The sequence below is a fragment of the Myotis nattereri genome, assembly GCF_964212035.1.
Source record: "Myotis nattereri genome assembly, chromosome: X".
NCBI lineage: Eukaryota > Metazoa > Chordata > Mammalia > Chiroptera > Vespertilionidae > Myotis > Myotis nattereri.
Window position 1 is genome coordinate 119,485,298 of NC_138078.1, and position 23,008 is coordinate 119,508,305.

Genomic DNA, 23,008 nt, shown 5'->3' on the forward strand with positions numbered 1-23,008 from the left:
CAAGAGAAAGAAACTCAGTTACCTACAAGGGAATACCCATACGACTGTCAGCTGATTTCTCAACAGAAACTTTGCAGGCCAGAAGGGAGTGGCAAGAAATATTCAAAGTGATGAATACCAAGAACCTACAACCAAGATTACTTTATCCAGCAAAGCTATCATTCAGAACTGAAGGTCAGCTAAAGAGCTTCACAGATAAGGAAAAGCTAAAGGAGTTCATCACCACCAAACCAGGATTATATGAAATGCTGAAAGGTATCCTTTAAGAAGAGGAAGAGGAAGAAAAAGGTAAAGATACAAATTATGAACAACAAATATGCATCTATCAACAAGTGAATCTAAGAATCAAGTGAATAAATAATCTGATGAACAGAATGAACTGATGATTATAATAGAATCAGGGACATAGAAAGGGAATGGACTGACTATTCTTGGGGGGGAAAGGGGTGTGGGAGATGCGGGAAGAGACTGGACAAAAATCGTGCACCTATGGATGAGGACAGTGGGTGGGGAGTGAGGGCGGAGGGTGGGGCGGGAACTGGGAGGAGGGGAGTTATGGGGGGGGGGGAAAGAGGAACAAATGTAATAATCTGAACAATAAAGATTTAATTTAAAAAAAGAAGAAAAAAAAAGAAAACAAGTTATGTTCTATAGCAACATGCAAAAACTATAAGAGATTACCTTCTGAAACTTTTAACTCCTTAAACATACAACTCAAAAGTCTATAATAAAGTTTCTTACTTTTTTTAAAAAAAAGCCCAATCTACTTTTTTTAAAGCCGAATCCTGCCCCGTTAGCCTGGTTGAGAAAACGTTCCCACACCGCCTACAGCTCCGGACTACTGTAGCTGATTGTGGCTGTTTGTGTGCGGTGAAATAACCCCTCACCTTTACGGTGAATTTTCCTACCTTTACGGTGAATTCTTTGTTTCTCACTTTGCCTTCACTTCCAGAGTCCCCGTTGGGCGCCAGATGTCGTAAGTGTTTCCTCCACGTCCTGCGTGGTTCAGGGTTCGGGTCTGGAAGAGGAGCCACACAACAAATGAAATAGAAAAGACAAGAGATAATTTGGGAATACTGGGGGACCAGGCGAGAGAGTCCAACTCAAGAGGAAGGACTTCCACTGTGCTCAGGCCTCACCAAGCTTTTTATAGTGAGCGGTAAACAAGGTAGTGGTTACCAAAGTTACACTTTCCTTGTGAGTTTCACTTGTTTACACCATGGTTATACTTCCTGCACTTCCTCAGCCCCTTAGCTTCCCAGATAAGATCTAGGGAGTGTTATAAGGTCAAGCCTAATTATGCTAAGAGGACTGTGCCCTCTAAGCTGGGAATTGTTTGTGACTTTGCCCACAGGTCAGTCCGAGGCTTAACCCTATATCAGTTTCCCACAGAATGGCAAGAAATATTCAAAGTGATGAATACCAAGAACCTACAACCAAGATTACTTTATCCAGCAAAGCTATCATTCAGAACTGAAGGTCAGATAAAGAGCTTCACAGATAAGGAAAAGCTAAAGGAGTTCATCACCACCAAACCAGTATTATATGAAATGCTGAAAGGTATCCTTTAAGAAGAGGAAGAAGAAGAAAAAGGTAAAGATACAAATTATGAACAACAAACATGCATCTATCAACAAGTGAATCTAAGAATCAAGTGAATAAATAATCTGGTGATCATAATAGAATCAGGGACATAGAAATGGAATGGACTGACTATTCTTGGGGGGGAAAGGGGTGTGGGAGATGCGGGAAGAGACTGGACAAAAATCGTGCACCTATGGATGAGGACAGTGGGTGGGGAGTGAGGGCGGAGGGTGGGGCGGGAACTGGGAGGAGGGGAGTTATGGGGGGGGGGGAAAGAGGAACAAATGTAATAATCTGAACAATAAAGATTTAATTTAAAAAAAGAAGAAAAAAAAAGAAAACAAGTTATGTTCTATAGCAACATGCAAAAACTATAAGAGATTACCTTCTGAAACTTTTAACTCCTTAAACATACAACTCAAAAGTCTATAATAAAGTTTCTTACTTTTTTTAAAAAAAAGCCCAATCTACTTTTTTTAAAGCCGAATCCTGCCCCGTTAGCCTGGTTGAGAAAACGTTCCCACACCGCCTACAGCTCCGGACTACTGTAGCTGATTGTGGCTGTTTGTGTGCGGTGAAATAACCCCTCACCTTTACGGTGAATTTTCCTACCTTTACGGTGAATTCTTTGTTTCTCACTTTGCCTTCACTTCCAGAGTCCCCGTTGGGCGCCAGATGTCGTAAGTGTTTCCTCCACGTCCTGCGTGGTTCAGGGTTCGGGTCTGGAAGAGGAGCCGCACAACAAATGAAATAGAAAAGACGAGATAATTTGGGAATACTGGGGGACCAGGTGAGAGAGTCCAACTCAAGAGGAAGGACTTCCACTGTGCTCAGGCCTCACCAAGCTTTTTATAGTGAGCGGTAAACAAGGTAGTGGTTACCAAAGTTACACTTTCCTTGTGAGTTTCACTTGTTTACACCATGGTTATACTTCCTGCACTTCCTCAGCCCCTTAGCTTCCCAGATAAGATCTAGGGAGTGTTATAAGGTCAAGCCTAATTATGCTAAGAGGACTGTGCCCTCTAAGCTGGGAATTGTTTGTGACTTTGCCCACAGGTCAGTCCGAGGCTTAACCCTATATCAGTTTCCCACAGAATGGCAAGAAATATTCAAAGTGATGAATACCAAGAACCTACAACCAAGATTACTTTATCCAGCAAAGCTATCATTCAGAACTGAAGGTCAGATAAAGAGCTTCACAGATAAGGAAAAGCTAAAGGAGTTCATCACCACCAAACCAGTATTATATGAAATGCTGAAAGGTATCCTTTAAGAAGAGGAAGAAGAAGAAAAAGGTAAAGATACAAATTATGAACAACAAACATGCATCTATCAACAAGTGAATCTAAGAATCAAGTGAATAAATAATCTGGTGATCATAATAGAATCAGGGACATAGAAAGGGAATGGACTGACTATTCTTGGAGGGGAAAGGGGTGTGGGAAATGCGGGAAGAGACAAAAATCGTGCACCTATGGATGAGGACAGTGGGTGGGGAGTGAGGGCGGAGGGTGGGGCGGGAACTGGGAGGAGGGGAGTTATGGGGGGAAAAAAGAGGAACAAATGTAATAATCTGAACAATAAAGATTTAATTAAAAAAAATAGAAAGCAAAGCAAAAAAAAAAAAAAAGAAACATCGATCAGCCGCCTCCTGCACATCTCCTACTGGGGATGTGCCCGCAACCCAGGTACATGCCCTTGACCGGAATCGAACCTGGGACCTTTCTGTCCGCAGGCCGACGCTCTATCCACTGAGCCAAACCGGTTTTGGCAAGACTAGATTTTTTAATGTTGTAGTTTTAGAAAAATATTTTGAACAAACTAAGCAATCAAACTGCAAATGTTTTCAATAAACGTGTTTCTTATGTTGTTTCTACAAATGCTATTTAAAATGTTATCTATTTTGAGCTTTTAAAACAAGTAATTGAAACAAATCTCCTTTTAACAAAGTTTATTTATGTAATTAGTGGGATCAACTTGTGGAGGCAGGGGCTGAAGAAGCAAAAGTACAATTTTGTATAAAAGCTGGTAGTGTTTTGCTCAGAGAGGGCTATAATTCTAAAAGGCTCATAGACCTGGATATGAGGGATAGCTCAGACCACAGCTGGACATACAATTCATGTCACTGGAGAGAGTATAGTCCCTTCAAAGAAGGACTCAAAGCTGCAATCTCCTTTGGCTGACTGGAAGGGAGTGCTTTGCTGAGATGTAAATTGAAGGGAATTCACATTTTGGAATGCATGCACATGTTTCTTATATTATTTCTATTTTTAATAAATTTCTGACGGTAACAAGAGTATTAGAATTGAGAACAGTATAGTATAGTGGTTATGAGCCTGGTCTCTGAATTCAGACCAGAGTTTGAATCCCCAGCTCTGCCACTTACCTAGTTACTTTCTTAACTTCTTACTACATCAGTTTTCTCATCTACCAAAATGGGAAAGTAATAGTACCTGTCTCATAGGGTAGTTGTGTGCACATGAAGCTCTTGGCATCATTTTCAGTAAGCATTCCCTAATGTCAGCTAACATGTATGCTGCCTTAAGACATTTTTAAATGGGGGGGGGGGACAAAGGTATTCTGAACATGTATTCATTCAACAAATAATCATTTTAGGGCCGCTAAACTGTTATATGGATAAACCCTATTACAGTGGGGCCTTGACTTACGAGTTTAATTCATTCCGTGATGGAGCTCATAACTCAAATTACTTGTATGTCAAATCTTAAAGTGAACGAGTGAGACATGTGATGTTGGGCTGATGTTGTGGCGTTCACTGTGACGTTCACTGTGCCAACTAGCGGTGGGGTATCTGAAGCTGGCTCGTAACCCGAATTTTAGCTCGCAACTCAAAGCAAAAAATCAGCTGAGAGACGTATCTCAAAAAACTGGCTAGTCAGGACACTCGTAAGTCAAGGCCCCACGTATTATGTAATCTTACGAGATTACAGGGGTGGGGGGTGGGGTGGGGAGGAGCCTTCACTCCAGACGGTTAAAAGTTAGAGGAAGCCCATTGGGTAACGGAATAACTCAGAATGCTTTGCACCTATTCCTTCCATCCTGGAGGTGCTAGAGCCAGTCAGCGGGCCCTCACTTAGTTTTCTGGCTGATTGTGAGTTGCGGATTAATTCGAACTCCCCTGTTTGTATTGCTACTCTTCAGATTCTTTAACTTTTTCTGATAGCTCTTTTCTGTTTCCAACTTGCTCTTTCTCAACCGTCTGCTTGAGTCTAATTCTTCAGTCCCGAATGCCTGGGCCCTAGTGGGTGTTGAGGTTTATTTGTTTACTTGATCTTTCTTTCCCAGTTTAGGCATTTTGTGAAATAGCGCTCACCCCCTTTGCCTCATTTTCCCGCTGGTTTTAAGCCCTTTGTCCTGCTCCCTCACTTTCCCTCCTTTTTTGTGATCTTTGCGCAGGTGCACCGCCCTTTCACTCCGCCTGCCCCGCCTCCCCGTTTGCCCCGTCCTTCGCGGGCCCGAGTTTTTTTTCCAACCCCCTCCTTTCCTGGGCCTAGTTCGCTCGAGGTGGGTAGTAACGTGATGAAGAGGAAATATCTCTGCTCTAGTAGACAAGCGTGCTGACTGCAGAAGCTGCCGATTTCTCAGGCCTTACTACCCTCTCCCGACCACTCCCGACCTCTCCCAATAGTCAGGTTGCCCTTTTGGGCCTTTACGCGGTGTAGCCTGCCGACTCCCCTCCCCCATTAAGACCCCTGTTGTTTTCGCCTCCTATTTTGCGCCTCCTCTTTAAGGATTGAAGGAGGCGGAGTTGGGATGCCAGCGCCACTGTTGCCAGGGCAACAGCTTGGTTACTTCCGTTGGTTTCAATGCTTCCGGGTTGGCGCTGCAGAGGTGTTTCCGACTGTGGGAGCCTCGGCTTCCCAGTCGTCCGATGAACCCGAGCAGGTGAGGGGGAGCTCCTGCATTTCCAGGCTGGGGAGCGGGGCTGGGCCGCGCCAGGCCGCGCGGGGCCGGGCTGGCCTGGTTCCCGGCCTGGGAGGGGCTTAACGGTCCTTTGGTCTCTCTCTCCCCTCAGCTGAGTCCCTTCCCTGTCTTTCACTCTTCTGGCATCGTTGGTTTTACTTCTTCGATTGAACCCTGCTTCCTCGACCCCCCTGGGAGGCCGCCTCCTCAGGCGCCTCCCTTCTCTTCAGGAACTCGCTCTGACAGCCGAGGAACTGGCAAGATCCTGCTACCCAGAGGGTGAATGGGTGTCTTTCCTGGAATAATCCTAATTTTTCTAAGGGTGAAGTTTGCAACGGCGGCCGTGATTGTAAACGGAGTAAGCAAACACCTCCATTGTATTAGTGTGAGGGGTGCTGTTGAAAGTTGCTCCCCTTCAGTTTCTACCCTTCCACTCCTTGAGGTCAAGGCATTGGAGGCATCTATTAAAATGCAGTTCAAATAACTAATTGTGATGACAGCCTTTATCAGCACGAATTAATTTCTCAGACAAGGTAATAGCAGGGACATTTGTAATTTTCTATTAGTATTTCCTTGTTTTTTTCCAGGCTAGGAATGCTTAGAGTTACCATGAACTCCTCTCTCATCTTCATTCCCTATATCATCAAGTTCCTTTGTGTCTCCATTTTAAGAATTTATCTTTAACCTCACTGCCAACCAACACCTTGTCTGCTTTACTTCATACCATCCTAAGCTACTTTCCCTAGCTCTCCCATTTGTAATCACTTTGCTGCAGCCCTCGTAGGCTAACTAAAATGTGGATTTCCTCAAATCACTTCCCTGTTTAAAATTTTACAGTATCCCTCATAGCCCAAGTCTTTCAACATGACCTGTTCCTTGTAATTCTTGATTAATATTATTTCAATGACGTAAGGGAATTTTCTGTTCCATTTAGGTTGCACTCTTCTCAGAGCAAACCATGTTGATGTTTGCCTCCATGTGCTATGCTTTCCCCCACATTTGTGTGTCTGTTCATTCTGCTCTCCTCCCCCTGCCTTTTTCCTTACCTACACCTATCCTGCATTGTGCCAAGGCCCATTTTAAATTCTCTCAATTTCACCAGCCTTTCCAAATTATGTAGGCCCATGCTGATTGTCTCCTTTTCCATGCTTATTTTGCTCTTATAGTTTGTATTATATAGTTTAGCACTTAACTTTTCTTTAATGGAACTACTCTGATTTCTTCTACCAGATTATAAATTATTGAAAGGCAAGCACTGTATTTTATAGAACCTTTATCACCACCTTATTCTCCTTGATTATCCTGGAAGTATAGGTTAAATGATAAATATTGTTAAGGTGTTAGAACATTTGTTCTGTGTTTTTTTTTTTAAAAAAACAAAACAAAACAAACAAACAAAACATCAAATTTAGACTAGAGCACATTGCAGGTTTGGGTATTTAATGTCCCTTCAATAAATATTTGCTTTACTCTCCATTATTATCTCTTGAAGCTAAGAATCTTATGCCTACTCTTTCTTAAAAGAGAAAGCAAGAAAGGCACCCAGATTTTTCTCATCAGATTTTTGGAGTAGTGCAGGGCTATGTAACTCGTATTTTAGGACATTCTTTTCACTCTTTAGTATATCAGATTTTCCTTAGTCAAACTTCAGAATATGTCTGTGCATTTTGAAGATATTTTTCATACAATATTTTTATTTTATACAATAAAAATATATAAGGTACTCTATTTTTATTTTAACTCAGATATGACTTTTCTCCTTTTACCCATATCTGGGGATAGCCCCCACAAGTCAAAGGCATTGTTAGATGCTGGGGGTATTTTACACATGTAATTATCTGCAACAAAATCAAGGGAAGAGAATTAATAGGCAGAGAATCTCTGAGGATCAGCAAAGTGTCGTGTATCCAGTATGTAGTGTTGGTCTGGCCCAGCAACTTAACTTTCATGATTTTTCCTGTAATCTTTTACATACAGGCTGCATATATAGATAAAGCACATCACACTGGAGCCAACCATGTATTTAATGGATGTGTACCCAATTCTGTGCAAGCTATTGTAGGGGTTATAAAAAGTGCTGTGAGACATGGTTTCTGCCTTCAGGGATCTTAACCTAGTTAAGAGAGAAAAATAACATGGGCAACTAGAAGAAAAATCTCATCCTAGCCATTATTTGTATACCTGAGGTTAAGATATAGAAGGGAAAAAAGAAGATTCAGAAAACATTGCACAACTGTTGAATAGCTATGACATAACATGCATGCTTGTTAATAGCCTTAAAAGAATTGGAGGTTTGAGCTGACATTTTAATGATGCATTAGTGTGATGTGGCCTCCACAAAAGCAACTGCAATTTTCAGCTATAATAATTGAGTATAATAATGAAAATAATTGTGGTTATGTAGCCTGAAAAAGATAAGATGCAGGAGAGAGAGCATGATATCTGTCTTTAAATATTGGAAGGACTTCCCTAGGTAAAAAGACTAAATTTGTCCAATATTACCTCCAAAAATGGGTGAAAACTACGGGAAGGCAGACTTTTGGCTCAGTAGGAGGAAGGAATATCTAAAATAAGACCTAGTTAAACATAATACAGGACTTCTTCATAGCAGGATTATTTCCTAACATTAGAAGGAAAGGTATTTTACTATCACATGGGAGTGGAGCGGTAGGAGTGGTAGCAGTGTTAATTTGGCCAGTGGTTCCCAGGCTTTTGGATTTCATAGACCAATAAAATTTAAATGAGAGTGCGAGCAGGAGGCACAAATTAGGATTGCCAGTCTTATTTTGTTAAGGCATTAAGCACAATTAACTACCAACTACTGCTATTACCTTATACAAGAGAAGTGATTTTAAAAAAATGTTCCAGGTACTGGAAGAACATGATTTCCTAATAATCCTTTAAATGAAATATATTGGACTGAAAAAAAGCACTAGGTACTCTTGTTCATTTCACCTCAGAATTGTGAAAACTTCATTAAGGAACCACTGAGCAACTGACCTAAGATTTAGTGGCTGGTCTTTTTGTTCTGCTTTGGCTCTGCCCCCTGCCTTTAACTGAATTATTATTGAAGCCTGAACCCTGAACATATCTGCCTTATTAAAAGGCTAGATAGCAGGTTGTAAAATTCTGATAGAGGCTTTCTCTTATAATGAGAAGATTCAAAGAATCTGTAAAGATAAAGCTTTGGAGAGAAGCATAGCAGCCATTTGAAATGTTTGGCTCTTTTAGGGGGTCTATAAATTGGTCAATGGAGAGGGCATTTTCCCCCACAGACTCAGAGAGGGAATATGCCATGGTTCTTGCTTTTCCATGCCTACCCTCTCACTGTATGTGTCATGCTTTGCTATCAATTGATAAGATAGCATTTAGTACTGAAGACTCTAATTTTAAGCAGCAGCTATGTGAAGTACTTATTCCTTCTTTGCTCTTTAGAATTCTTTCCAACAACTTTCCTCCAAAAGGGCTATCTATTTGAGACTCTATGTCAGATGAACTGGTTGATCACACTATGCTTGAAAGAAACTTTCCATAATTATTTTTGTGACCTCTAACTAAAACATTTGTCTGCAGTTTACTATCCTCTCTGGAAAATTGTTCTGTGCTTAGTTACAGAGAATTCCTTATGTGGAAACAAAGCAAAACCTTGCCTCCACTAAAAAAGAGAATGCAACTCAAAGGTGCTAACCCCAGATTGGGCAATGGGGGAAGTAGATAGCAAGTAATATCTGTAAAAATGTATATTGGAGTACTTAAGTTTTCAAAATGTAATAATGATAAAAACTAATAGTTGTTGAACTAGGTTCCAAGTGCTTTTCTAGGTGTTTTACATTATATTATTTAACTAGAGGCCCAGTGCATGAATTCGTGCACAAGGGTGAGGGATGTGTCCCTCAGCCCAGCCTGCACCCTCTCCAATCTGGGATATCCCTCTCACAATCCAGGACTGCTGGCTCCCAACTGCTCGCCTGCCTGCCTGCCTGCCTGCCTGATCACCCCTAACTGCTTTTGCCTGCCAGCCTGATCGATGCCTAACTGTTCCCCTGCTGGCCCGATTGCCCCTAACTGCCCTCCCCTGCTAGCCTGGTCACCCCTAACTGCCCTCCCCTGCCGGCCTGGTTGCCCCCAACTGCCCTTCCCTGCTGGCCCAGTCACTCCTAACTTCCCTCCCTTGTCAGCGGTCACCCCTAATTTCCCTCCCCTGCTGGCCTGATTGTCCCAACTGCCCTCCTCTGCCAGCCTGGTCACCCCCAACTGCCCTCCCCTGCTGGCCATCTTTTGTCCACATGGGGGGCGGCCATCTTGTGTGTTGGAGGGATGGTCAATTTGCATATTACCTCTTTATTACATAGGGTTTTCACGACAACCCTATAATATAGTATTTATTATTATCCCCATTTTATAGTTCAGAAAACCCAGAAATAGAGTGGTTAAATAACTTGCCCAAGATCACAGAACTAGTATGTGTTGTTGTCAGGACTTGAACCTAGGCAGTTTGATTTCAGAGTCTTCATTCCTGACTATAAACTACTTGAAGTTGCTTTTGAAATTCAATAATATACATCTGTGAAGCGCTGAAAAAGGAATAAAGAAATCCGAGAGTTCAACTTAAGAGGTAATTTCAGCTGGACTAGGATTTAGTAGGTGATACCAAGAGTAGTAGTTCTTAACGTGTGGAAGCATCAGCATTATTTGGGTGTGTCTTTTTTTAGCATCAGCATTATTTGGAAACTTGCAAATAGTCCAGACCCAGACCACCAATCAGAAACCCTGAGGGTGAGGCCCAACAATCTATTTTTTAATCCACCTTCTAGATGATTTTGGTGCACATTAAAATTTGAAAATCACTCATCTAGAGGGCAGAACTATAAGGAAAAAATTCAAGAGAGAGAGCTGAGAGTGGCAGGGAAAAAAAACTTGAAATGATTGAAGATGACAAGTCTACTGGGGGTGGGATGAGAAAGGAAGAAAAGGAGATGAAGAGTAGAATACCTTGTTAAAGAACCTGAACTCAAAGAAAAAATAACATTTGTATGCACGTGCTTTAAAAGGCCAGGGAAAAGAAGATTCACTGGATGTTAAATGTCACAGAGAAGAAAGATACAATATTTCTGTCATTCCTTCAGGAATCAGAAGGAAGGTGAAAAGGTGTTTAACTCAGCCTGGACCCTAGTGGGGCGGGGCAGGGGGGAGGGTTGTGGATAGCTAGAATGAGATACATGAACTAAAACTGTAAAGTTTAGTGGTAAGATGAGAGGGCTAAGTATAAGTGAGGGTAGTGGTGTCAGCTGTGTTTTGCACACGAATAAATGTGACTGAATAGCATGAACTGCTTTTATGAGATGCCTCGGCCTATATAATTTGAACTCCAGGTTCCTTCACTAGTAATTGTCTAGTTGAATGTCTAAGTTGTGTGTGCTGGATGGTCTGGAACTTCTTTGGGTGGGGATGGGGATAAAATTAAATTAGAATGAAGGGCACAGGTTGATCTTTGAGTGATTCTCACCCCTGCCACTATGTGGCAGTAAACACATTCATGATCATCTACCACATAAAATGGGATCCCCCATTTTTTTGTCATTCCATTTGGTAGGGTTGTTCCTCTATGTCTGTTTTATTTGCCAAATTTGTTGAGGTGTGTTATGTGATCAGACACTGATAGATACTCCTTACTTTTGTGCCTTGTTCTGATTTATGTTTATTTTTAGCATCAGAAAAGTGACACTGGAAGCCATGAGATGTCTGGTCTGAATTGGAAACCCTTTGTATATGGCGGCCTTGCCTCTATTGTTGCAGAATTTGGTAAGAATGTGAAAACTGAAAAATCTGCTTCTTATGGTATAAATGGCAACTTTTGGTGAATGCTAGAGTAAGAGAAAAAAGAAAGGCCCTGTTTGTTTTAAAAACTATTGTCTCAAAGCCATCAATTAACATTTTCTGGGAAAGTACTATTAATGGTATGGAAAGTGAAGTTAAGTCAAACTTAGAAAGCTTTTTTTTTTCCACATTAGCTAATTAAAATTTATTATCAATTTGTTAGTTTGTAAAACTAACATCAATTTATACATACCACAGTACGTATCTTCTTTGTTAAAATTTAGGAAGATTTTAAGAGGGAGAAGTGGGGAGACTTGAAGTGGGCAGAAGGAAGAGACAGAGATAAATGCCAGATTGTATGTAACACATGAAATGAAAACATTTAAATTATTTTGCCTTTACTATATATAAGGACAATCTTAAAAGCACTTTATTATATTATAATTTCAATTATACTATGGGTAAAATCCTGTTGACCAGATAGAATACAGTGCAGTTCACTTTACCACTTACAAGACATGACTTAAGACAGTGGTATTCGAGTGTTCTTCTATGTGTTATAAGAAAAATTTGTCTTATGTTTTAAAAAAATATCATTGGCCGATTGTGTGGTGACTTCATGGCAGGGAGGAAGATTGGTGGAGGTGGAAGAGGGTATATGGGGAATAAATGGCGATTGGGGAAAAAATCCTATGTAATAAAAGGATAATATGCAAATCGACCAAACGGAGGAACAACAGGTCACTATGATGCGCACTGACCAGGTGGCAGATGCACAACGCAGGAGCTGCCCCCTGGTGGTCAGTGCGCTCCCACAGGGGGAGTGCCACTCAGCCAGAAGTCAAGCTGATGGCTGGTGAGTGCAGTGGTGGTGGTGGGAGCCTCTTTCACCACCACAGCAGTGCTAAGGATGTCCGACTGCCTGCTTAGGTGGGGAGCAGGCCTAAACCTTCAGTCGGACATCCCTTGAGGGCTCCTGGACTGTGAAAGGGCACAGGCCTGGCTGAGGGACCCTACCCCCCAGTGCACGAATGTCATGCACCGGACCTCTAGTAATAAAATAAAGGGAAAAAATGTCATTTGCATACATTCAGCCAACACTTAACTGTGAGTCCTTGAAAAACCTTATAAATGAGTGTGTTCTTTATAGGAACTTTTCCTGTGGACCTAACCAAAACTCGACTGCAGGTTCAAGGCCAAAGCATTGATGCCCGCTTCAAAGAGATAAAATATCGAGGAATGTTTCATGCCTTGTTCCGAATCTATAAAGAAGAAGGTGTATTGGCTTTGTATTCAGGGTAAAACTGGATCCTTACCTTCCATCATGAATAGAAATAGTTTTTAAAGATGTCACATATTTTAGCTGTCTGATAGTTTATGCTGTTCATATTCACCATTTCAACTTGTAATTGAATATTGATGTGTCAATTTATATTTCACTTGCTTAAAGCCTTGAGCTTTGGATTTTGTGTTCATTTATAAGTGTGTGCAGCTATTAGGGGTTAACTTTTGATTAGCCATATCTTTGTGGTTTATTGTCCAGTTTGTTATCTGCTGCCAGTTTCCTAGGCTACTCCTGCATCTAGGCTACCAGTTTATTATTCACAGAATAGACATCAATTTTATTATTAATCTATGTTAGGCTGAATTTCAAAGAATTTTCTTGGGGGAAGATCAAGTAATACATCCATATTCTTTCATCAGCATGGATAATCACAAGATTATTTTTTTTCTGATAGCAAGCAAATAAAGTCAGAAATATGCATATTTATCCATCATTTTTTCCCTAACTGGCTGAGCTTCTGCTGTCTTTCTATTTATAACTACTAAAATATAGTTTTATAATTTGGAAGGATCTCAAAGGACACAAGAGTGAGAATGTCACCAGTTTATAACTTAAATAGGGTGAATTCTTGGCCTTGGTACCTCCTTCTTAAAAGGATGAAAGATGTATCTGCAACTGTTAGGAAGTAAGGTTGATTTTTAAGACTGTACCTATGATGCGGGTAATGGTGTATACTTTTCATACATTGCTGGATTCAATTTGCTAATATTTTGACTTTTTGAGCTGACTTTTTGTTTCATTGATTTTCTCAATTTTCCTGTTTCAATTTTATTATTAAGTTATGCTCTTTATTATTGCCTTCCTTCTGCTTGCTTTGCATTTATTTTGCTCTTTTTCTAGTTTCTTGAGGAAGGAATTTAGATGATTGATTTGAGGCTTTTTCTCTTTCCTAATCTAAGTGTTTTGTGTTATAAATTTCTCTTTCAGCACTGCTTTGGCTGCATCGCACGTATTTTAAAGGGTGAATTTTTCATTTTCATTCAGTTCTATGTATTTTTAAAATTTCCTTTGAGACTTCCTATGATCCATGGATTGTTTAGAAGTGTGCTGTTTAATTTCCAAATGTTGAAGCATTTTCCTTCTTGATTTCTAGTTTAATTCCATTATGGCCAGAGAACATAACCTATATGATTTCAATTTTTAAAAGTTTGTTGAGGTTTATTTTAGTACCCTAAAATGCTCTCTTGGTGAATGTTCCATGGGTGCTTGAAAATATATATATTTTGCTTTTGGTAGAATGAAATAGCTAATGGAAATGAGTAATCTGTCTAGACATGTATAATTTGCAAGGACATGTTGAATATAATTGACTTTTCCCCCTTTTTTTGGGCAGAATTGCTCCTGCTTTACTAAGACAGGCATCATATGGCACCATTAAAATTGGCATTTATCAAAGCTTGAAGAGATTATTTGTAGAACGTTTAGAAGGTCAGTATAGACTCCTCATTTTCTTTGGGGGTAATACTCAAGGGGATTATTGAAATCATGCTTCGTGAGAAAGTGTTCATTTTGGGTGAGAATGGGTGACAGTCATTGCAAGGACAAAGTGAGCTTGTGCTGATTTGGGATTAATCCTTGTAGAGGTGATAATGTGTTAGAGGGGTCTGCTCTTCAAGTTTGTTCTTTTTCCTGTCAAAGGGAAAATAAGGCTTCTGGCCATCACAGGGAACATGGAATAAGCTTGTCCAGAAAATTAATGCTGTTCTCGTCAACAAGAGGACTTCCACTATAAGGACTTTTCTAGCTGCTGAGTTTGACAAACGTTTGTTAGGTGGAATAATTTTAGATCCGCAGTCAGCATTATTATATGGCCTTGTATTTGCTGCTGCAACATTTCCAGCCGGATGCTGTACTAAGTGGTTATTTTACCACAGGCCTGGAACTGTTGCATGGTTGGAGACAGATTGTTCACTTGGGTTTACCTAGTTTCTATTTGTGGGCTCTTCATGATGAAGAGGCATGGTGAAGATTGCATTTTAACTTCAGAAAAAATATGCTCTGTGTGTGTGTTTTTTAAATCCTTATCTGAGGATATGTTTTTATTGGTTTTATTGATTTATTTATCTTTTAAACTTATATTTTTTATTGATTTCAGAGAGGAAGGGAGAGGGAGAAGAGAAACATCAATGATGACAATCATTGATCGGCTGCCTCCTGCATGCCCCCTACTGGGATTCAAGCCTGCAAACTGGGCATGTGCCCTTGACTGGAATCAAACCTGGGACCCTTCAGTCTGCAGGCTGAAGCTCTATCCACTGAGCCAAATCAGCTAGGACTGTTTTTATTGATTTTAGAGGGAGAGAGAGCAAGAGAGAAAGAAACATTTATGTGAGAGAGAAATATCAGTAGGTTGCCCCCTGTATGTGCCCTGACCGGGGATTGACCATGCAGCCTAGGTATATGCCCTGCCCAGGAATTAAACCCGCAACCTTTTGATGCATGGAATAATGCTCCAGCCCACTGAGCCATCTGGCCAGGGGCTCTGTGGGTTTTCTGTTTTGTTTTGTTTTGTTTTTGGTAGCTGAGGGGATTTACTTCCAAATGACCAGTTTTTCACATTTGATTATAGAAATCTCCTGTAAATAAATAGAGGCTAGTAGATATTGAGGCTAATAGATATTAAGGCCAATCACAATTAATATTTCGACAATTTTTTTCTATTAGACAAAAATTTTATCTTTTTTTTAAATCTTCACCTGAGGATATTTTTCCATTGATTTTTTAGAGAGAGTAGAAGAGAGAGGGAAAGACAGAGAGAAATATTGATGTGAGAGAAACACATCGATTGGTTGCCTCCTGCATGCACCCTGACCAGGCCTGGGCCAGGGGGGAGCCTGCAACTGAGGTACATGTCCTTGACCGGAATCGAACCCGGGACCCTTCGGTCCATAGGCAGACGCTCTATCCACTGAGCAAAACTGGCAAGGGTAAAGATTTTATCTTTTAAAAAACTTTATTGTTGACAGTATTACAGATATCCCCTTTTCCCCACCCTTTGCCCCCCTACACCCCAGGCCTTCCTCATACTGTTGTCTGTGTCCCTGGTTTATGTATATGTGCATGTGTTCTTTGGTTAATCTCTTCCCATCCCCTGCACCCCCCTCCACACTGAGATCTGTCATTCTGTTCCATGCATCCATGACTCTGGACCTATTTTGTTCGTCAGTTTATTTTGTTCATTATATTCCATATAATAAGTGAGTATCATTTATCTCTTAACATTCAGTCCTGAGTCTTTTGAGTTGATGATTTTCCAGAAAAAGACTTAAAAATAGTTTTCTTTAGATGTTTGACATGATTGAAAAGTAAAATACCACATTTGAATTTGTGTGTGTAATTAGCAGTTACATATAATAATAGAACATGTTCCAGTGTCCTTTAGAAATAGTTTTTTTAAAAATGATTTATTTATTACAGTTTTATACGTTTCAGTACTGATTTGAGATCTAGAAATATGTGTTCATTTTCATAAGCTTTGTAGTTCATTTCTACAGTCATTTCTCTGACTAGTTTTCCCTTCCTTTGAGAGCTCAGTACTCCGTTCTCAGAAACTGGTACCTGATACAAGCAGACATTTCGTTCTTTCTTTCTTTCTCCCCCCTCCTTTTTACAGATGAAACTCTTCTAATTAATATGATCTGTGGGGTAGTGTCAGGAGTGATATCTTCCACTATAGCCAATCCCACCGATGTACTAAAGGTAAGAGAGGTCTGGTAGCTTTGGATGTGCAGTGTGATGTGAAAAGAGCATGAGTTTTGAGTCAGATTCCCCACTCTGTCACTTGTCAGCTGTAAAACTTTGGGTAAATCACTTAATTGCTTTAAGCCTCAGTTTTCTCATTTGTAAAATGAAGATAATTCAGTACTTAATCACATAAGGTTGTTAAGGATTATAGATAATACATATAACTGCCTGTCATTGTACTTGTTCATAGCAGATGCTCAATAAATAGTAGTCAATTTGTTAAGGTATGCATTAATCCATTGGTCTTCAAACTAGAATATTGAAACCTTTTATAGGTTCTTTCCAAGGGCTAGCAATTTTAAGGAAATCAATTTCAAGATCCCTACTTCTATTTGTACTCTTTTCTAAAAGTGATCTGAGGGAGAACTTGTATATATAATAGTCCTTTCCCCACTTTACAAAAGAAAGGCATATCCTTTACCCCTTCTAGAGCTTAGTATGGTATATTGACCTGTGGTGTAACCTATGGAACCGAACAAAGGAATAAATTGAAAGGTAGCTTTTGGAAAAGCCTCTTTGAGTACCTAATTGAGGTACCTTAAGTCTATAATGCTTCTGTCTTTTCCTGCCTTATCCATATTTCTATTAAGAGTGAGATTTGGCTTTAAAATGGTATGCATATTTTGGCTTGCGTTGGGATATTCTGAATTCAGAAACAGAACAATATAGGTTAGTGGTGCTGAGTTTTCAAAATATGGATTGCTTTCAGATTTTATCAAAACACAGAATGAAACATTTATTTTAATATAAATCTTCACCTTATTTTATCTCATTAAAAGGCATTTTCTATTTAACTTATTTAAATGTATAATAAATCAGAATAATCAGATTAATTAAAAACACTAAATATATGATAAAAAGTATGAGAGAATCCCAGATCACAAGCTTAGACTGTGATGGTAACAATATAAGATTTATAATCACAGTTGGGCTGTTCAATCCTTTTATCCTTGGACAGCTCTTTCTCTGATTTACTATGTGTTGCTTCTTCGCCTTTGTGCATGTAGTTCTGTTTCTGCCTCAGTTGCTTACCCCCCCCCCCTTTCCTTATGAATTTATCCTTCAAGACTTCTTAGGAACAGGGCCAGGACTAGGACGAGACAAGTAAGGCAATCTCTTTGGTTGCAACATGTAAGGAGGTACCAAAAAACTCAGTAATCAAGAGATAATGTTTTTATGCAATATTTTTCAGAAATTAAGATGAATGCAAAAAATTAATGGTGAATAGAATATAAATATTTTGTACAATTTATCTTCCTTGCCTCACCTTAATCCCACTGTGTTGGATCCTATTTTAGTTGCAATTTTGATACTTGGTTCATTGTTGGTTTTTGTGCATTAATTTTGATTTTTAAAAAAATGTTTCATTGAGATGTTATTTATCTGGATTACTGAAGTTTTTTGTGTTTTCCTCCTACATTTTGTGCCTGAGGGAAGTGCCCTGCTTGTTGCTCCACCCTAGTCCGAGACCTGCTCAGGAATCATCTCCTTAAAGAAATCTTGTACTTATCATATGGTATTTGTGGTTTCAGCTTGTCTTTGTGGTGATTTCTATTCTGATATAATTTGGTTAAGGTTTTTATTTCAACTCTTAGTAGTAGCAGTTGATTTTCTACATAGAGACATGTTGCTATTACATGATATTTATGGAAACCTAGAGTTTTGCTTCATGAAAATCAGGGCTACATTTGGGTCACTAGTATTTAGTGATGACTCCTGTGATTCTTTTTTTGTGTGTTGTTAATCCTCATCCGAGGATATTTTTCCATTGATTTTTAGAGAGAGTGAGGGGGAGAGACACAGTGAGGGAAACATCAATGTGAGAGAAACACATTGATTGGTTGCCTCCCACACGCCCCCTGACCAGGGCCAGGATTGAGCCTGCAACGAAGGTACATGCCCTTGATCTGAATCGAACTGGGACAGGTCAGTCTATGGCAGTGGTTCTCAACCTGTGGACCGCGACCCCTTTGGGGGTCGAACGACCCTCTCACAGGGGTCGCCTAATACCATCGGAAAACACATATATAATTACATATTGTTTTTGTGATTAATCACTATGCTTTAATTATGTTCAATTTGTAATAAGGAAAATACATCCTGCATATCAGATATTTACATTATGATTCATAACAGTAGCAAAATAACAGTTATGAAGTAGCAATGAAAATAATTTTATGGTTGGGGGTCACCACAACATGAGGAACTGTATTAAAGGGTCGCGGCATTAGGAAGGTTGAGAACCACTGGTCTATGGGCTGATGCTCTGTCCACTGAAACAAACTGGCTAGGGCACAACTCCTGTGATTCTGTGTGTGCAGAGTGCTCTATCTCCTTTCTTGTGCTCTTATAATAATAGCAGGCTGATTTTTCTTTGCAGAATATAGTATTATGCTTTTTTACAAATTCAGTTTAATGTCTTGTAGCATAAAATTACATTAAAACATTTTTGCTTTTTATAATTACATAAGCAGTGCATGTTAAATGTAGAAAAAAAGTGGAATGCAAAAAAAGCAAAAAGGGGGAAAAATGCTCACGGATAGCCTCATCTCTCAGACTTAAGCCATGGTCAACATTTGCGTGTGTATGTTCATCCACTCTCTTTGTTGTGCATATGGCTTATTTTAAGTTAACATGCTTTTAATAAAAATTATATAGCATACACACAGCTTTGCAGCCTGTTTTTTTTCTATTTAGCGATTACTTGTTGACATTTTTTCAATGTCAAATATTATTCTACAACATAATTTCATGACTGCACAGTATTCCATTAAATGAATGGATGCACCATACATTTATGCAGCCAATCCTTTGTGGTTTTTGGACATGTAGACTGTTTTAATTTTTCACTAAATTACTTAAATTTTAAGTGAATTGTTTTCTACCTACACTGAGTACTTGTTCGTTCTTTTCCTCAAGTTTTTTTTCAACTCCAGAAATGATAGACCTACGTATGAGGAATGTGAGGCTGATTAAATCATCTTTATAAGATACTAGAGGCCCTATGCATGAAATTCGTGCAAGAGTAGGCCTGCCTTCCCTTGGCTGCCAGCACCAGCTTCCCTCTGGCACCCGGGAAACGGTCTTCCCTCTGGCTGCTGGCAGGCACCCAGGACCTGGGCTTCCCTTGCAGCCCCGGCTTCATCCGGAAGGTCATCCAGAAGGATGTCTGGTCTAATTAGCATATTATGCTCTTATTATTATAGATACTTTCTATATATAGTTTAAGTCATTAACTTCATAATAATAGCAGGTTCATTTTAATTTTTTAAAATTTTTTTATTGATTTCAGAGAGGAAGGGAAAGGAAGAGAGAAATAGAAACAACAATGATGAGAGAGAATCATTGATAGGCTGCCTCCTGCATGCCCCACACTGGGGATCTAGCCGCAACCAGGCATGTGCCTTGACTGGGAATTGAACTGTGACCTCCTGGTTCATAGGTTAATGCTCAATCACTGAGCCATGCTGGCTGGGCCTGATTTTTCTTTAATCCCCAAAAACTATTTTCTTAAATGTTAAATGAGTGAAATATCTCATTTTTGTTCTTCCAGTCAAAACAAAATGTTCACCTTTTCTTATTTTAGATTCGAATGCAGGCTCAGGGAAGCTTGTTTCAAGGCAGCATGATTGGCAGCTTCATTGATATATACCAGCAAGAAGGTACCAAGGGTCTGTGGAGGGTGAGTACAGTTTCCTGATATTGTTGTATACTCAGTTTCTAGAATTTGCAAAGAATACTTTTTTATATATAAAGCCATACAATTGTGAACTGTCATCTTATATTGTGTAAGATTCTTGTTAACCTAAAAAATAAGGTAAGAAGCTCCTTATCACCTATGAAAGGACCAGAAATTATCAGTTGTCTTTATTTCTACTTAATGTTTGGGGGTTATGTATGTGAGAGAAGATATTACATTATTTGAGATAGCATTTTGATTTGTTCAAATTCACAGTGAATTAGTTCTTCAATATCTATTTTTGCCAGTTTTGTACTGACACAGCAATGTCTGTTTATGATACCTCTGTAATGCTTACGTTCTAAAGTTGTTGCCTAAAACAACCTTTTTAAAGGTAAAAGATGCACTGTAAAATATTGAGAAAATATATAAGTGAGAAAAAATCCATCAAGTTCCACTAGCTAGAGATAATCACTTTTAACATTTTGTCTTATTATCTTTCAGTCTTCTATCCATACTTCTTTTTTTGTTGTTTGCATATAATGATTTATCCTATTTTAACCACTTAGTATTAAGACTACTAGTAGAATATGCAGAGAGTAGAATGGGAAATTCTATTAATAGACTCTTAAAAAAGAGAACTTCGCTGTTTTTCTTCCTTTATAATTTCCCCCAACTTCTTAAAAAAATTTCAAACATACAGAAAAGTGGAAAGAATAGAACAATGAATACCTATATACCTGGATTAAATGACTGTTAAAGTTTGGCCATATTTGCTTTATCTATTTATGTATGTATATATACCCTTTTTCTTTTTGCTAAGCTATTTGAAAGGAAATTGCAGACATCATGGCATTCCCCTAAATACTTCATTATATATCTCTTAAGAATACGGACATTCTCAATAATAATAATACCCTTATCACACCTAAGAAAATTAACAGTAAGTCCCTAATACCTAACATCCAGCCCATATTCAAATTTCCTTTATTGATGAGTCCAGGCTAGCTTTCTTATAAAATGATTCCTCATATTTCCTCTGTACTTTCTGTAAACTGGAAGTCTGTTGGCTTGATTAGATTCATGTTAAATGTTTTTGGTAAGAGAAGTTCATGGGTAAGACTGTATTTCATATGCAACATACTAACAGGCAGATGATGTTGAGTTATTCCATAGTTAGTGATGTCAAGTTTGATTACTTGGTAAGATGATGTCTACTAGATCTCACCATCATAAAAGATAAGTTGTTTCACCATTGGCAATTAGCAAGTAGTCTGTAGGGTTATATTCTAGCATCATGCATGTATCCTGTTATCTAATAACCTTTCACCTAATGGTCTTGGTATCTATTAATGATCTTTGAGATTTGCTTTTTAATAATAGCAGGGTGCCATTTCTTGATTAGTTCAATTTAAAACCAGAAAATGGAACTAGCTAGAATTTTTTTTACAAAATAAGGCTAAAGACAGCAATAAATAGAATTGAAGATTTGGTCAGGGGAACATAGCTACTTAATTTTTAATTTAAACTTTTAGTTGTGGTAAAATACACATAACAATATTTACCATCTTAACGATTTCAACTTCAGTTGTGTGGAGTACATTTACATTTTTCTGCAACCAGGCTCCAGAATTCTTTCCATCTTGAAAAACTGGAACTCTGTACCCATTAAGCAATTCCCCATTCTCCCCTTCCTCACAACCTTATACCTTATGTCTATATGAATTTGACTATACTGGATACCTTATATAAGTGGAATCATACTTTTGTCATTTTGTGACTGGCATATTTCACTTAGCATAGTGCCCCTCCAGGTTTATTCATGTTGTCACATGTATCAGGATTTATTTCCTTTTTAAGGCTGAGTAATAGTCTATTGTGTATTATTTATCTGCTCATCTGTTAATAGACATTTAGGTTGTTTCTATACCTTGGCTCTTATGAATAATAGTGCTATGGACATGAGTGAGTGAAGACTGTGACTTCAGTTCTTTTATGTATATACCCAAAAGTGGGATTGCTGGATTGTATGGGAATTCTATGTTTAATTTTTTGAGGAACTGAACATAGCTACTTTTATGATCCAGGCTACTTACATCATCCAGGCATGTACATTGTGTTATATATTCTTTTGACACGGACATGTTATTTGCATATTAAATAGAATTATTTTTTCATTTCAAAGAGAAATATGTCTGCATTTTTCTTCAAACACATGGTCATCTTTGTTTATGCTTTATTTCCCTGCTTTGATTGCAATATGGATACTGGAAACATTTCACTTTCTTCCCTACTCCATTGGGAGAAATAACCGCATGAATACAACAATAAAGCGTAACTGGCACTATGTCAGCTTTGGGAAGACAATAGAGTGGTGGGGACTTTGGTAACTGGAGAGCACCTGTCTCACTCATTGTTGCCATGTGTGATGTGAATTCAGTGTTGCCAAGTTTTCTGGATTTGCAAGAGAAGCTGCAAATCTGCATTTCTATGTGAAGTGTCCTGGTTTTTTATATGTTGACAGTTTATTCAGCCTTCTAGAAACACTGTTTGGTGAAACAAAACATGTCTGAATTCAGCCCATGGACTCCAGTTTGGGGCCTTAGTCTTCACCAAAGTAGTCTTCTGTAAAGGTCATCTTCTAACAGAGTTGAGCAGATGGACGGGTCAGAGAGGAAGGCATTGTTGGGCCAGTCAGCCCGATCAGCAGAATAAAACATGGTGACAGCACAGCTATATTACTTCCATTGTATACATTGAGTTAGGAATTTAAAAAATATATGTTTTTATTGGTTTTAGAAAGGAAGGGAGAGGGAGAGAGAGAGAGAGAAACACCAATGATGAGAATCACCTATCAGCTGCCTCCTGCATGCCCCCAACTGGGGACCGAGCCTGCAACCCAAGCATGTACCCTT

At 39.1% G+C, this 23,008-nt stretch overlaps 1 protein-coding gene across 5 annotated transcripts in view; it reads left to right on the forward strand.

The window, feature by feature from the left end:
• Window positions 1-5,358: 5,358 nt before the first annotated feature.
• The window catches only part of SLC25A14 (solute carrier family 25 member 14), a gene marked incomplete at its 5' end in the record, with an annotated part of 30,031 nt that continues 12,381 nt past the window's right edge, over window positions 5,359-23,008 (forward strand). For 2 of the 5 annotated variants that reach the window (XM_081115161.1, XM_081115163.1), the window contains 7 exons: window positions 5,425-5,490; window positions 5,621-5,866; window positions 11,217-11,310; window positions 12,476-12,623; window positions 14,004-14,098; window positions 16,284-16,369; window positions 20,001-20,096. In XM_081115161.1, coding sequence (XP_080971287.1) covers window positions 5,792-5,866; window positions 11,217-11,310; window positions 12,476-12,623; window positions 14,004-14,098; window positions 16,284-16,369; window positions 20,001-20,096 — 594 coding nt within the window. Of the gene's footprint in view, window positions 5,491-5,620; window positions 5,867-10,013; window positions 10,124-11,216; window positions 11,311-12,475; window positions 12,624-14,003; window positions 14,099-16,283; window positions 16,370-20,000; window positions 20,097-23,008 lie in introns of those variants that run through there. The other 3 variants (XM_081115162.1, XM_081115164.1, XM_081115160.1) reach the window with 2 other exon arrangements.